The 16,680-nt window shown below is 42.3% G+C and overlaps 1 protein-coding gene across 1 annotated transcript in view; it reads left to right on the top strand.

Moving 5' to 3' along the window:
• Nucleotides 1-16,680, top strand: part of RBM20 (RNA binding motif protein 20) — a gene marked incomplete at its 5' end in the record, with an annotated part of 42,043 nt that overhangs the window by 15,201 nt on the left and 10,162 nt on the right. Inside the window, 9 exons of the mRNA XM_082486405.1 lie at nt 967-1,028; nt 1,185-1,276; nt 1,625-1,716; nt 6,025-6,168; nt 7,574-7,705; nt 9,552-9,631; nt 10,433-11,120; nt 13,017-13,115; nt 14,571-15,240. Of these exons, the coding sequence (XP_082342531.1) occupies nt 967-1,028; nt 1,185-1,276; nt 1,625-1,716; nt 6,025-6,168; nt 7,574-7,705; nt 9,552-9,631; nt 10,433-11,120; nt 13,017-13,115; nt 14,571-15,240 (2,059 nt within the window). The remainder of the gene's footprint in view (nt 1-966; nt 1,029-1,184; nt 1,277-1,624; nt 1,717-6,024; nt 6,169-7,573; nt 7,706-9,551; nt 9,632-10,432; nt 11,121-13,016; nt 13,116-14,570; nt 15,241-16,680) is intronic.

Genomic DNA, 16,680 nt, shown 5'->3' with positions numbered 1-16,680 from the left:
TTGCCCAGAGAACCTGTGTGCTATGTCACGTTATATAGGTCAGGTCTGGAGAAGGCCACGTAATTTACGTGGCTCTCTGAGCCCCACAGCCGTTTGTGGGCTCTGCCTGGGTTGTTCTGGCCTCCTGGTGAGCCTTGCTCAACAAGTCCTCACCACCTTTTCCATCGTATCGCAGGACCAGCACCTAACCACAAGGGCATGTGTTTTCACGCTGATGGTGGCCCGACAAAAATGTTACAACAGCATTTATATAGGAAGGAAGATGGCCAGCAAATTAAATAGTACCTGATACTTACACACCCAGGGGCTTTGGGATATTTGAATATATTTGCTCTTTCGTGTTTCCCTTTTGCTCTTTGAGCAGTTGCTTGCAAAAGGGTTTGCTGGGGTTACTGCACCTACAGGGCTGGTTTGAAGTAGCCCCTGTCCCAGGCATGCATTTCTTTTTTATATTGAACTTTTTAAAAGGTGGGGGAAATGTCGTTACGGTGAGTTTTGGTTGATATCTTTGTTGTTGTTTAATACACTGCCTCATTTGGATCATAGACCTGTGAATAGCTAACTGTACTTTGTCAAATTTTGCTGATCTGTTGAAATGAATAAGCACTGTCCTGGCTGCCTGTGTGCTGAGCACCTTCTTCATGGACATTGCAGGAGTTGAGGGTGCTCAGTGCCTTGCAGGATGATCTCTTCAGCTAGAGCAAAGTAACTAAATTAATAGAAATATATTGGTTTTAAAAACTAATACAGAGAAGCTCTCCTTTGGTAAGGTAACTGATAATTTAACCCACAAGTAACCAATCAGTAAATGCATTGGATGAAGGTGCACTTGGCTCCAGCATCGCAGTTTGATCTTCAGCATCTCAGTATTGGTTTTAGAATAAGGTAAACTGAATGGAGAAGCAATCTCTTGTAAATCTGTCTCAGGATTTTCCCTATGCTCATCATCTCTTTGTTTCAACGTAGGACTGGGATCAGCACGTTAAAGGAAGTCTTCACATCCAAAAATGTATGGCTTTTTCAGATAAGTAAGTATTATTTTAGAAACACTCTTCCAACTGAATTTCTAACAGAGCATCCCTTACTTCAGTGTCTTTACACCAGGAATTTACTGTATAATAATTATGCTTTAATATTTATGGCACATTATGCATGCTCCTGAAGTTCTTGTCTTTCTTTTCCAGCACTGGTATCCGGTGTGTGTTAAGCTCAGCAGATGGAACATTGCATTTATCACCAAATAATGCAGCAGTTTTCAATCCGTCTAGTATCGAAGGTGAATGGTTGTATACGCAATAGTGAAAACCAATTTTTTTTAATTGAAAGGGAAGTCCGTCTCTGGGGAAAAGCGAGCATCTTAAATGAAATGTGATACTAGTTTCCAAGGAAAACTTTTTAAAAGTTGTGCACAGAAAGGCTAAAAGCCAATATTGTGCCTTTCAAAGTATGAATTTATTTTTCTTTCAAAGAATGACTTGTTTTCACAGTAGAACAAAACAGTGTATAATTTGGTGTAGATACTATGAAATTCATTATTATGTAAATGGGGCATTGCTTACTGAGCACACTAATACAATTAATATGAGTCGAGATTTTAATGAAATGTGTGTAATCCATTATTTAGATTATCCACCAAATGTCGGCTCATCTTTTATCGCTACATCAGCAAGATCCTTTGGCCAGCCAGGTCCTACATTTTCTTCTCCATCATCAGGGGTAAGAGTGAGTACCTAATCAAATTGATCTCCATGTCGAGATTCTTGTAGAAGCCACTTCTGCTTACTGGAATTAAAACCGTGAAGGCTTCCTTTTAGACAATAATCTGAATATTCAGTCTGGTACTTCAATTTCCCTGCAGCTCTTTTATGCTTTTGATTTTGGCCAAATCAGAACTTGATTTTAGTTTTTATTTTCCAATGGTAAAAGTTGTTTGCTTGTTAGAGAGATGGGGGGTTGGGTGGTAAATGGTTTTGTATGTCTCTCGTTGACTTTTTTCCCCCATTTTCTGAGTCTTTTCGACCCAGGAAGGTCAGCTGCGGTTTGGAATGAAGACGTGGATTAGTTTTTACTTACCCTGAGTATCAATCCCTGCAAGCAGCCTGCCATCTCTCCAGTTATTTATTTGTAGCAATTGCTCTCTGCCTCTCCCATGCTGGAGTCCTTCTCCCAGGTAGCAATAGTGGCAAAGATAGTGGCTGCAGCTTTGCTAACTTTTACTCAGTTGGGAGTCCGTGATCAATTCATTAGACTGGACTAACTTTTTCTTAGTTTATTTTAGTGTACTGTTTATATCATCTGCTGCCACTGGTAACCTTTCAGCAAGTTTGCTTTGGTGTACAGCCTTCCATGGTTTAGGTTTGTTAGCCCCCCACCCTGCGTTTAATACAGGTCCCTAGTTATATTGCTCTAATACGCACTTGAATTCCTAGCCCAATAATCAACAAATGCCAGAAAAAAAAGTATAACGTTAAAAGTGGTTCTTATACTGACACAGCAGAAAGATTTTAGGGGGGGGGGGGGGGGGAAACAAGGGGGAAAAAAAGACAAACATTTCCATATATATAATGGAAATACAAAGTTGTTATGGTTAAAGTGAAGCTCAACATATATCGGAAAGCTACAATTAAAGCTGGAGACATCAAGGACTCATGTTAGGGCGTTCACGGAATAGCAGCAGTAATCCAGGGGTTCAAGTTTTCACCTTGTTAGCTTTTATGTATATATCCTGATGTGGTCTCAAACACTCTGGAAAGCCAGGCTGAGTTGCGTCCCCTTGCCACTCAAGTTCGCATCAGGCATTGCTTACCGAAACATCACCCAGATTTGTTTAATCCAACCAATTTTCTACTGTGTAGTTTTGCTGTGACAGAGGTTACTTGAAGGGGTTTAAGCTTCTGCCTGTTGCAGACACTGCGTGTGGCAGGGAGTAAAGAGCAGAGCTGCTCATGACGGCTGCCTCCAAGGTCAGAGGTGGAGTAGCAGCGGGTGCAGAGGAATGTTCCTTTTCATCATGTCTGTCAACCTCGCAACAAATGAAATTACTGCTAATGCCAGTATCATTTCTCCTTAGAATCTGTCACTATTTATCATTTAAGCTGCCTGCAGAAGTCCTCCTTCTGAATGACCTGCGGTACTATGAGAGATAAAAGAAACAATAACTTTTATTTTCCTGGGCACTGTAAATCCCCTTTTTCTTCAGAAGCTCATCGGGTGGACAGGGAGCTATATTAGAGATGTTAAGATTGAGTTTGCCAGCTGTCATTCATCCACAACCCAGGTGGCTTATAATTTATTACACCTTTGCACAGTAGTATTCACTTTCAGCTAAGCTGCTGCCATTTAACTGAGCAGTGGGAGATTATACTTGACCCTGCATGTAATCATAAACAAAGTGTTCAGATTTCTGGAAGAGCTTGCTCTGTGCTGTCCATCTGCAAATAACTCTGTCCCTCTTCAAAAGGCAAATGCAGTGCTACAAGTCTTCACTCAGGCATGGAGAGCCATTAGCACTGGAGGGATGGGACTGTCGGTTTCTTATTATCTTTAGAAAAGATTCATGTGAAGCTCAAGGAAAGGATAAGGAATTTGAAAAGCAAGAAAAAAAAAAAAAGCTGCAATAAAAAATAACCCAATTGGATTGGTGAAATAACATGGCGAATGGTATGAGGTGCATTTCACTACTGTGTATCAAATTGTTTTTGTAGTAGTCGTCCAACTGCATTGGTAAATCCCTGTAGACATCGGTTGCAAAGAAAGTTAACTCAGAGTCTTAATGAAAATTACATTCAGCACTTGACAAACAACAGCTCCTCTAACTTCCAGACTGTGGGTATGGAAGGTGTATATTCCTTTTCTGGCTGTGATTTACAGCTCTATTTAATGAATGGATTCAATTTAACTTCAATCAGCTGACAAGATTATTGCTGGGTGCAGCCCATTGACTTCTGGTATGAGTATGGGACCACTTCGTAATCGTGAATTACAGCAGATTTATGGCGTAGCATTTTAATTTAAGCTATTGCCAATTGTGGGGACATGGTAACATCTTACAGTCATTTGATTTAATGTACTGCTGAGCGTGTGTCTGAACACGGGCTCTGGAGCCTACGTGTGGAACAGCAAAGTCTTTCTAGTCACATAGACTCTTAACATACCATCTCTTAACAGATCTAACAAAACAAAGAGATAGTGCTGGGTGACCCGGGGTGTTCCTACACTGGTACTGCATTTGCTGTCAGGAAGGTTTCCTTTTCCCCTGCTAGCTGTAGTTGTATTTTTCTGTTGTGTGCTACATGCTGCCTTGCCAGATGCACGCAGCCATCGCTTCCTTTTCTATTCAAGTGGAGTAGAGTTGCTTCATCTTTTTTTCAGGATCAGGTCTTTGTTATTTTGCTGCAAAGGAAAATATCTTACTTCTGAACTTTGGCACTTCTTTGACTTACCTTATACACCTGGGCAGGCTCTGTAAGATGCAAGCTAAATAGTAGACCACTGTATAACACAAAGTCTTGCTGCAGCAAAAATACACCAATGGTTAAGTGGTGAAGCCTGGAGGGAAGGTAATGGGATGAAGGTGTAAATAAGATAACATTAGCTCTGTAACTTGTGAACTTGCTGACAAGCCAAACATTTGTGATGGCTCTGGTGAACTTGATCCCACAAGATTACGTGATTTGCATCTTCCCTTGAATGGCACAATTTTAACTGAAGGTAGAGTTACTTCTTCTGTAAAATCCTAACAGCAGAGGTCATAAACAGGGAAGTAGTCTGGGAAGACTTAATCCTGTGTGAGTGATGTTTTGCCTGTCATTAGCTGGGGTAAATTATGTTTCTCTCCGAGTATACCCTGATGCCTCTTTGCACAAGGAGTGTGGAGCTTGCTTTCCATGTCAGGGAGATGGGCGTCTCTTTGGGAACTGCCCCAGCACTCCAAAATAGACTACCACCCTTGGGAAGCAATTACTGCACTGGCGCTGTGTGCCTGTGCCAGCCCAATTCAGTATTCCTGCCTCTCTGCATGTCCAGTGGTCACCATGCCTCCAGGGAAAAGTCCCTCCTACTGCGTGTTGTTGCAGTGAGAGGGGAAAGTAGTTTTTCCAACCTGAGGTACAGCTCTGTGTCCTTTCACAAGTTAAATGAGGTCACTTTTACCCCCAGCCCAGTCTGTTCCACCAGGGCAGAAGGGGGATTTAAATTCAGCCCCTGCTGTCCTGAACACCTCTGTAGTCACCTAAACTGATTTCTAATGTCCATAAATTCAGCAGGGACTGCAGTGAGCATCTGTTTCAATTTCCAGGCACCACCAGCACCACATAAGTGGCCATTTATGGAATACTTGAAAATACTAATTTTTTGTGCATTGCTTGCAAATTATCTGCTAAGGGCCATTTACTCAGCAAATGTGTATGACAACTTCATGCATGGGGAAGGCACAGAGCCCCCAGTGGGACAGACAGATGCAGATGGGGTGGGGAAGGCTGTTTCACCTGGCAGAGGAGCCGTAGGGGTCATGCTGGCGTGCCAGATGGGTACCAGCCCTGCAGGGAGCTTGTCAGGGGGTACCGAGACCTCCCCATAGCAGGGGCACCCTCCATCTCTAAACACCGAGGGGCCTCCAAACTCTCGCTGGTGCTGAGTACAGCACAGTGGCCTGTGCCCGTGGCAGCCCAGCCCTCTGCTGTGATGTGCCAGGCAGCTGAAGCCCTGGAGTCCATAATGTTTGAGGTGGCGAGTTAGCTTTTGCAGCAATATTGTTAACCCTGTTTGAGCGAGAGCATCTCTTCTAGAAATCCTATCTGCACTTTGTAATGTCCAGGGACGGAGACTCCGTTGCAAGCTGCGCTGCAGTTAAACATTTCCCTTCCCATTTATATTTCTAAACCAGGATGTTAAAATACAAGGTTTTAAAGAAGAATAACAGGTACACAGAACAAAACATTTCATTTTTTGCAGAAATGTAAGGTCTTATCTAGTGGATGGAATATCTAAGATAAAAACATTGTTTTGAGTTGTTTTTTTCCCCAGTTTCCCCAGAGGAAATCTACACTGGGACGAGTTGTTCACATCTGCAACCTCCCCGAGGGAAGCTGCACAGAGAATGATGTCATTAACCTGGGCCTCCCATTTGGGAAAGTCACAAACTATATCCTCATGAAATCCACTAATCAGGTACTGTGCATTTGGGGTCACTGGTATCAACATCTATTGGCATAAAGACATAGTGGCGTGAAGATAGAATGTTTGCGGAAAATCTCTTTTTTGTAATAGAAATTTAAATATATGAAGCTTGCTCTTAAAGTAAAAAAAAAAAATAATTGGTGTTTGCAGAATGAGGTGATGGCATAAACATGACCACTGCCTCATAGTTCTTGTTAAAAAAACCCTGAAATATCAATGAAGAAGTGTTGTAAAATTTTATTTTTAAAACCAATAATAATAATTTAAAAAAAAAGTGAATAACTTGGCTGCCACCTCTCAGCCATTTGTTAGGGTTACTTTCAGACTTCTGTTGTTTTGTTTGGGAGGGTTTTCTTGCTTTCTTACCCATACTCGTAGAACTGAACAGGGCATTGAAGAATGACTTGCACTCTAGCCTGGTTCGGCTGTCCTACACCTCTTGCTGAACTGTTGTTACAGTGTGTTACAGATCCCACAGTGGTGTAATTACAGTCACAGGCTGGTGGCAGAGCCCCCAGGCCATGGCTGCACTGGGTGATCTGGCGCACTCATGCTAAAGGAAGGCTGTGTCCTTACAGGGGGCACTGACGCCACACTCACTCCCTTTTAATCTGCACCGTATTGTAGTAGAGCTTTTTCTTCAAGGTAGATTAAGTCTACCTTAGGTAGCTTAAGTCTACCAGTGATGGTGGGCTGGGAAGACTAGAAAGTCTTCTCTCACATACCTGCAGCAGACATTGCAGATGGATGTGGAATGCATGCCAGTGAGCAATGTTTGAGATGCAATGTTTCAAAATGCAGTCATTACACAGCTGTGAGTATATTCCTTGACCAGTTAAACTGCAGTCATATCAAATGCAAGTTTCATTTAAATAAAAGTGCTAGTTAACATCATTCAGGTTCTTTAAATTCTTTTTTGGCTTTGTTCTGCCTGCGTGTGCTCTGATGTTCTGCTTTTCTCTGGATCTCTTGCAATTCTGCAAGACACAGCTGACAATCCCTGGAGCAGTGCATGCTGCGGCACTGCAGTTCTGCATCCTGTCAGCAGCTGATCATGGTGTAGAAGCACCAGTGAGGAAGCGAGGGAAAGGTGATATTTTCATATATCAAGAAAGATTAGATTCCAGTCATTTATTTTTTAAATAAACTGGCTTCTAAAGTTGCATATCAGCTTTAATAGCTGTGTTGAAACCATTATTTGCAGTTCAAAGGAGGCTGAGCAATGGGCTGAGTATTACTATTTCATCTCCAGGGCTAGAAAGCTACCCAGTTCTGAACTAGCAAGACTTTTTGCATGAGAAGAACCCAAACAAAAATTATTGTGCTGCCTTTTCTCTTTTATACTTTGTATTTTTAATTATGTAGTAGATTTTAAAGCTCTCCCCATTTGTGCTAGGCCTTTCTGGAAATGGCTTACAGTGAAGCAGCACAAGCCATGGTGCAGTACTACAAAGAAAAACCTGCTATGATAAATGATGACAAGTTACTTATTAGGATGTCTAAAAGATACAAGGAATTACAGCTGAAGGTAAGACAGTCATTCCTGATCAGATTTCCTGAGTTTCCATGGTATGTCCTGCAGAATACATCTAAAAATCTTTGCTGATGACTGATTTCTAACTCATGCTTTAATATTAAGAAAGATAAATTAATGAATGTATGTTAACCATCTTTCATAGTTAGCTGCTTGTTCTTGTTCTAAATTTTAGCTCTTGGAAAAGATCCTGTTTTCTTTGGCCCTCTCATACCATTATTTCAAAAATCCCTTTCTGAGCAGGCTCCCCACATTGCTTGATCTAACAAATGTCTAAAACACAGGCATGTGTAAGATACAACACGTCAGCAAAAATAAGACGGTCCTATCCTTTTAGTCAGGCATTAAGCCTGAAGCAATGCTTTTCACTGCATGTATTCTTGAGCCATAGTGCAACCTCTATACCAAGCAGTGATAGCAGGGCTAATCATCACACTGATTTCTTTTTCTTTCTTTCTTTTTTTGTGAATGACCTAAATTAAAAAGCAAGATTTTTTTTTATTTTTCACATAGAGTCAGAAAAAAGCAATAGTCTTTGGACTTTCTCTACAGTGTGTGACACTTCTCATGTGAACACCTGAGTGATGTCCAAAAATCAGTGTTCTTGTGTGGATATTTATGGAAGCTTATGTACTGCTATGTATAATGCTAAAAGAGTAATTTTTTTCGTGGCAATTTGGACTGGAACTGGCAATGCCAAGCTGAAAAGCTTCATACTGTATTATCTAACACAGCACAAAATTATTTTATAAAATAACTCTGGAATATTCCAAGTTAAGAGGTTAATGGGCCTTTTACAAGCCTTGAGGAAAAACAAGTAACTCAGATGGTTTGGTTTGACCTTTGGAAAAGTTTCTTTCTCTCCTGTACATGTATAATAGTTTAACGAGACTTAAGGGAGTTGCCAAAAGTCCATAAACCAGGGCAGTCTTTCTTAGTGTAGTATGGTGAGGGGTTCGGATGTAAGGTGGCGGAGACTGTGCATCTTAACATAGAGGCAGAACAGGAATTACCCAGGGGAGTGTGGGAGTTTGCCTAGACTTCAGGAAGATTTTCAGCCTTTCCAGTGGCAGTTTTTCAGGTCATGGAATTATTTTTCTCTGCATGAGCCAAAGCCCTTTCTCTTTGTTAAAAACAAACAAACAAACAAATAAAAGCGCAACATGAATAGCATGAGCTATTTACCACTACACACTGCTCTGAGTTCCTGCATGATTATGCTGCTCAGCTGTGCATGCTCCAAGCGTTTGACAAATTGTGTGCACTCCAGCCTGGAGTAGTGCATCTTTTGTAAATGATCTTGAATCTCAAGTAATCAGCACTTCCTGTATGCATCTTTCTTGCACTTAGCTTTTCAGAAGCTCTTGTGTCTAAACATAGTCTCTTAGAGCTATACTCAAGAATGAGCTAAGCTCTGAGATGAATAGAAGGCAGTTCATTCCTAGAGGGCCAGAGATAGAGTGCTGTACATATTTAATTGAGATATTAGAAAAAATATCTGGTTTGTTTCCTCTTATATCCAGTTCCTAGAAAATACTCTGTAGTGGATGTGTATCAGGGAAGGACAAGCTAGTTTTCAAAGCCTGTTACAGCAGCCAAATACACGGAGACAGTGCTACAACGTAATGGAGCAAATTTTCCATTTGCATCATTTTACTGCTTTGATTGTGTTATTGAGATACCAGCTGCAGAAAAGACTGTAACCACAACACTGAAACCAAATATTTCTCAGTAGTAGTATAATTAAATGATGCATGGATGCTGTTTCTTGAAGGACAAATCACCTATACTAGCTTGGGGAGTACTGCAGCATGCTAAACAGTGTCTTTGTCTTATTTAGAAACCAGGTAAGAATGTGGCTGCCATCATCCAGGACATCCACTCGCAGAGGGAGAGGGACCTGCTGCGTGAAGCGGACAGGTAAAGTTTTGCCATAGTTTGGAATTGGGACCTCGATAAGTCTGTAACCCTACAGGCAGAAAAAGCATTGTCCGTGTGCTTCCCTCTTACCTCATTTGCTTTCTTAATTTGGATTTCACTTGAAATAGCTGTAAAAATGTAAGTGGGTTCAATAGTAGGTGCAGGGCCTATATAACAAGATCAGTTTAAAACTGTGTGTGTTATGAAAAAAAATTAAGTCTTTCCTACTGATGATGATGACTCAGAAAATATACCTGGCATGTGAAGAACACACAAATGAAGCCGTTCCCCTCTCCTCCCCCTTGAGTGAAAAGTGCAAAGGCTGGGAGTGCTGCGAGACCTAGAGGGAAGGAGCCAGTTCACATTACAATGTATTTGGGTACATTTCTGATCTGCCTGGCTTCTGCTCTGACCTTCCAGCAGAAATGAAGAGGAATCATAGTCCTAAAACATCTTTTTTAAACAGGTGACCTTTGTCACTTTTGTCTCAGATACCCTAGATGAGTGAGTATTAAGGGTACAGACATTAGTGTCATTGTAAAGGTATTAACGTATTACAAGCTTTTAATGCTAAATGAATGAATATATTCTTGACAGATCTGTGGGGATTTAGTTAAGCTCTGTGGATATGACACTGCCTTTTCTCCTGTTCACTACGTTTGCAGCTGTGCAGTGCGTGTCTGTGAAAGGCCTGGGGCCTCAGTTCGCAGGCACCAGGGTAGTCCCCATGTGTTTCCAGTGTACAAGAACATGGTAGACCACAGTGGGTCAGCCAGTTACAGCTGCCTTTTCTCTCTGCAGCAGGTATGGCACGGAGAGGCCCCGCTCTCGCAGCCCCATAAGCCGCTCCCTGTCGCCCCGATCCCACACTCCCAGCTTTACTTCCTGCAGTTCACCCCACAGCCCGATGGGGACTGGTAGGACCGAATGGGGAAATGGGAGAGAGTCGTGGGATCAATCCCCGTATTCTCGACGGGAAGAGGAAAGAGACAGTAGAGAATGGCGAGAGAATGGGGATGAGAAGAGGGACAGGACTGACACATGGGTACATGAGAGAAAACATTATTCCCGACAGCTGGACAAGTTTGATTTGGATGAACGGATTGAAGGAGGCAGAGGGCACAGAGAAAAATATTTAAGGAGTGGTTCCCCTGGCTCCCTTCATCCTTTACCTGGCTACAAGAGCAGGGAAGATGATTATTACCGAAAAACCTCTAAGTCAAAATCTGACAAGTTTCAGAGGCAGCTGCAGGATTTACCTGGGAGATCTAAGAGAAAGGAAGAGGCAAAGTCAAGGGAACGCCGGCATTCTTACAGTGAGGACACTGCCAGGGAGGAGACAGCTGAACAGAAGCACAGCAAAGCATCTGAGGGCTCCAGACAAAAACAAAGTGAGAAGAATAAAGTGAAGAAAGCTGAAAAAGACCAAGAGGAAGATGCTGCTGCTGAAGGCAGTGATGTGAAGGAAACGAAACCTCCCGAGAATGAGGTAAATAGAGATCTCAAACTGTATGTAAGAAGGTGGTAAATACTGAAGTAATATATTTTCTCAAATATTTTAGATCAGTTGTTGTGGGTTTGGTGCTGGTGACATGCAATGTTTTGCCATGATAAAATCGGGGCATATAGTCCTGGAAGAAATCTTGGGAGGTCATTGTGTCTGTGTCTTTGCCCAGATATTGCAGATCTATTACATTGTTGCGGTGTCGAGTACATGGACAGTGTCTTTTTGTGTCAAGCATGGAACTTCTGGGTGATCACTGAGGGAAAGGGGACAGACAACTCCCAACATAACCAAGTGACAGGCCGATGTTTGCATGCAGGTTGTGTGTGCAAAGGCAATTGCTCTGCTGCTCTTTCTTCTAAGTCTGTGCAGAATACTCCATAGCTGCGGTCTCTGCATCCATCACCTCCTTCCACTACCTGTGATGTGGATTGAGTTATCTGGGAACTAAGTAGTATTTTACAGGGATGTGCAATATTTGTAGGAGAATACAGGGAACTGGTTGTTATATTGCTAAAATGAGGGGTGAACTTTATATGAAGAACATTTTCTTTTTGGTCAAATCATGAGAGCAATTGATTTCTATTAATCATATGCCCCTGCCCTCAGCTGTGGCAGGGATAATTCACACCACTCCCTCTAATGTGCTGTCAGGAATCTCTTCCCATGGCAGAAACACTGAATTGGCTCACCTGTAAAACTATGTGAACTCTGGAGAAATAGTCCCGATCGGTAAATTGGCATTGTGGGTTTGATTCTCCACTGGGAAAAAGTGGAGAGGTAACAGCTCAAGATGCCTCATTCAGCCAGTCCCAGTATAGGCCATGCTCATATCCCCACCCTACGAGGATCTTGTTACTGGCTCTTGGCCACCGTGCCTCCCCCAGTCCCCCCTTGGTGATACACTGCTGCCATCCACCCCCGGGGATGCTGGCACAGGAGGCTGCAGAGCTGCTTTGCTGAGCAGGGGTCCATCTCTAGCTTGTGACTTTGTGCTGCCAGGGCCATCTTCGGTTGTTTTTAGTTGACCTTGGCATTCGTTCTTATGTGGGGGCAAGGCTGGTGGAAATCTCTAGATCTTGTAACTCAGCTAGTCTCTGTAACAGGCAGCACCACTACCTCATGCCATAGATATGTCTGTCTGTACCACCTTTTGTCATCTTTCTCCTTTGGCTGGTATTTCACTGTGATGGATGGTTCCTTGGGAGGAGATGTCAGAGTGAAATGTCAGACAGCATCCTAAATCACCAGCGTTGCACACTCCTCTGCATGTTTTTCAAGTTATTTTAAAGTTGCTTTGTTAAAGGCATACCTTTCCAGGGACTACTGCTAATAATTTATCTTAAAAGGAAGAAATAGGTTTGAACGTCTTGAGCTCACGCTTTTGCTTCACCCCCTTTTACCAAGGTCCAGGTAGTAATGTGGTTTTGTTCTTCCAAAGTATGAACTGTGCAAGCAGTTGTGTTCTCAACTGATCCTGCATCAATAAATAAAACAGTTGAGGTCTTTTGCAGCGTTTTAACACTGCTGCTCTCCTTACCATGTCTGAGCCAACATAACAGATGTGGGTAGAGAACAGAGGAGTGGAGGCTGGAAATTTTAACGAATTCACATTCTCCCCCACCTGTCTTCTAGCCAATTCTATGATGTAAATTACATCTCTCTAATTTTGTTTCAAATTCTTTTCCTTAATTCTTATTTGTGTAGCTTTGCTAATAGAATCCAATTCTTGGGTCTTTTCCCACAGCCCAGTTGACTTGCATAAACTTTAGAAATAAGGAATGTGACCTTGTGGTGACTTTGCTTCCCTAAACCCAGAATAGAAACATAATAGAGCACCACTGTGTGTTGCCATACGTGTATATGTTGTATTTATTTTAGCTTGGAAAAGAGGAGCAAGTTCCAGAGAAGAGCTCACCTTCAGCTAATAAACAAGGAAAAGAATCTGGAGAGATTCTGGAAAACACAAGAAAAGAGAAGGTTAGTGTCACATTGTTGGTGCAGCTTCCACAACAAAATGAGTGAAACCCCAGGTTCGGTAGCACGTTCTCCCAACTGAAATATTAAACCCCCACGGAAAGACGTGTAAAGGGGGTTGTCTAAATTAACTTGCCTTATCTTGACCTCTGCATTAAGGGATAACTTTTCCTGAAGTCTTCAGAACTCTTTTTTTAGTTGCTCTTTGCCCATGTACATTGCTTCACATGCATAGACCTTGGCACTGGCAACTGTAAGTAACGTATGCCCAAGTGAACTGTGTAACTTTGTGAACCGTGCCCAAAAATAGGAGTTGCAGTCAGTTAGTGGTGAAGGAGGGGACTAATGATGGAAACTTTTCAGAACATTGGCCTTAGATGGACTATAGATAGTAGCCTCTTCTGATTGTTTCTGGTTTTAATTAAATAATGTCTTTACAGCACCCCTACTGCAGCATCGCAGTCGGGTAGAGCAATGTCCTTGGAATTCCTCCAGCTTCATATCTCTAGGGTCATGGGTTGATGGTCAGATATGGAAGCTATTGATATCTGTTGCTGTAGAAAACTGATCTCCTGGCAAGAACAGTGTCAACTCCCAGAGTTTTCGTGCTGTTTTAGGATTCTAGGAGGGGAAGTATGGGAATGGCCAAACAGGAGGAGAATACAGATTATTAATAGATTATGTGTACACGACGAGTCTGGGAGTTGAAATCTAAGCTGCGAGTGTGTCTTAAAAGTAACATATACCTTATAATTCTAATACTCCTGAAGTCCCATATTAGTGTCTGAGTCCTATAAATCCTAACTGCATGTTTGAGGTATTTCAGATTACGTACCTTGGAGTATAACTGTAAAACTGATTTTTCTTAAGGTCTAGGCCAATCTCTGCCAACACAGTCCCCAGCAGAGGGCTCTTGCTGGCGGAAGGAAATGACTACAGAAGGTAGCCACGTTTTCTCAGTCACTGTAGGAATTTAAAGGACCTAGTCGAGCAAAGTGAAAGCCACAGTGGCTAGACTGGGGTTCAGTATGTTCTCATGGTGCTGCCTATTTCTCGCTGCCCTGGGATGGAGATGGAGGAAGGGGAGATGTTCATTTCCTTGGGGATCGCATAGTAGCATCAGCTGCATAATAAAGTATAACAGGTTGTGCCTTGTCTACTGATTACAAAAAAGTAAGAAGAAAGAGACTGGAGAGACTGTAACCCCCAAGGCAGTTACAGGATCTCCACAAAGTAAATTTTCTGTGATAATTAAAAAGAGATTGCTTGTCCTTGTGCATGAGGTTTAAAATCACAATACCAGGGCATATCGTTCTTTGAAACTAAAATACAAGAAGGGTTAGGCATGGCCAGATCTTTGAACCAGTTCTTCCTGGTTACTGATGTTCAAAGCCTACTTTTGAACAGTGGTGATCTATAATCAACTGATCTCTCAAATGTTTTACATCTTTGTGACAGGACCGAGACTGGGAGAGTGGAAGTGAGATAGAAGGTGAGACCTGGTATCCTGCTAACATGGAGGAATTAGTGACAGTAGATGAAGTGGGAGAAGATGATTTAATTATGGAGCCTGATATAACTGAGCTTGAAGAAATAGTACCAGTTGATCAAAAAAATAAAACTGCTTCAGAAATGTGTCCCTGTATGTCAGCCATGTTAGAACTGAAAAACGATCACAGCCACTTAACCAGAAGTGAAGACAAATTTGCCCATAAAGCTTTAGAAACAAACTTCAGATCAGCAAAGGGCAGCGTAGCTTCTAGCTGCTGTCAGGATGATGATGAGGATGATGATAATGATGATGCTGTAACTGAAGCATCAAGCCTAAATCTGGACCCTGAGCAGAAGCCAGAGGAATTGCAAGAAGACCAATCCGCTAAGGAGTCTGATCCCCAGCAGAAGGAAAGAAAAATTGATAAGAGCTCTGACGCTCGTTTGGAGCCTGAAGATCACCATATACCTTCTGTTCATCTGAAAGAAGAGACTCTCCACCTCCCTGATACATTTATAGATGATTACAAACAGATGGGATCACAAGGAGCTGAGAGCAGAGAAGTTATGGAAATGCTTGTTAAAAACACTAGTGAAGAAACAAGACACGGAAGCCAAGAGTGTCCAGAGGCCAAGGGTAACTACTGTGTTTTTTTTTCTTTTCAGCCCGTAGAGAGCCTTGCATGCTTTCTGTGACAGTAGACTGAAATTTATTGCTAACAAGAATAAATGTTGCTAATAGTATCAAGACTTGTCCTTGGAGCAGCTCAGTAAAAGAACCCCAGTGCCTTTCGCCAAGCTAAACCATTAGAGGCTCTTAGCTGAATAGTGTAAAGGAAATATGATAAGCAACTTGCAAGCTTTCTGAAAGGCATAAGCTGCTATAATTGTCATGTCAAGGTTCACATGAGTCTAGCTGAACTCTTTCAGTGCCCTGCTAAATTTATTTTGAATTGTCAATGAAATGAGTGACAGTCTCTGAAGGTCAACAGAAAAGTGTCTGTAATGTCTGGCTGGCTCCTGGACAAGGTGGGTATTCTTACGCACTGTATGGAAGCGTTAGTAACATGGAAATCATCCGTAGATTGTTACTTCGCAGTCCCTGCTCACTCAAATATGTGTCTTTTGTCAGGACTTGCCTTATCATCTCCTGTTATCTACTGCATGCTGCCTTTAATATAACTGGTAGGACATCCTGTGAGATAATGCCAATAAATGTAATCATAGCTGCCTATTAATATTTTAGCTGTCAGGAAAAAAAAGTTCCTGTGTGTCTGAAAGTGAGTTCAGTTCCTCGTCGCACTTTCAAATGAAACTTGAGCGAATAGGCTGTGTATAATGAGGGGAAGTGGAAAACAATATAGAACATGTTGGCCAGGAATGCTCTTTTTTTGTTGCTACTGGAGCCTGTGTGATGGAGAAGGGTTTGTGAACAGAAGTTGCTGGAAGATTTTTGAGGGTGCAATTTTCCACCAGAAAATGCTGGAACATTTAATGTGAATGTCTGATTTTGAACTAACTTCTTCCTCCAGGACAGATTTCAAATTCGCTCAGTTTTCAATACTTACCTGTTTGGCATGAAGAGACGCCTTCCCAGGCTTTGCATATTTGGAGATAACACTGCCATGCAAACTCCCTGGGACTGGGGATGGCACGGTTGGCTCCCCTGGGCTGCCCACTTCACAGGCAGCCAGCTGACGAAAGAGTTGGGTATCCCGAGAGCATAGTTACTTTGGTGTTTTCAGCACCTCAGCTTCCAACTTGCCAGCAGGGAGCCTGGAAGCTCCAGGGGAACTTGTGCTTCCCAGGTTTCTGCTGTGGACTTGACGTCTGGGATCTGCAGTGCAAGGCTCTAGGCTCTCTGTAAATGCAGGTGCCAGCTCAGAAGCCCAGAAATCAACTTAAGTGGGACTTAAGTTGCCACGAAGGCCCTGGGTGTCTTAAGAAGGGCTAACTGAAGCTTGTGGGTTTTCTAGGATCTCTGCTGCAGATTTGGAAACCTGGGATGGGCCTAAAGTTAATTTGAAAGCTAACCAGTCAGGATTTCATATTATTTTCTTTTAAATCATGTAATAAA

Source organism: Vanellus vanellus (genome assembly GCF_965231255.1).
Source record: "Vanellus vanellus genome assembly, chromosome: 7".
In the NCBI taxonomy this organism is placed as follows: Eukaryota; Metazoa; Chordata; class Aves; order Charadriiformes; family Charadriidae; genus Vanellus; species Vanellus vanellus.
This window is presented reverse-complemented; position numbering and strand designations above follow the sequence as displayed.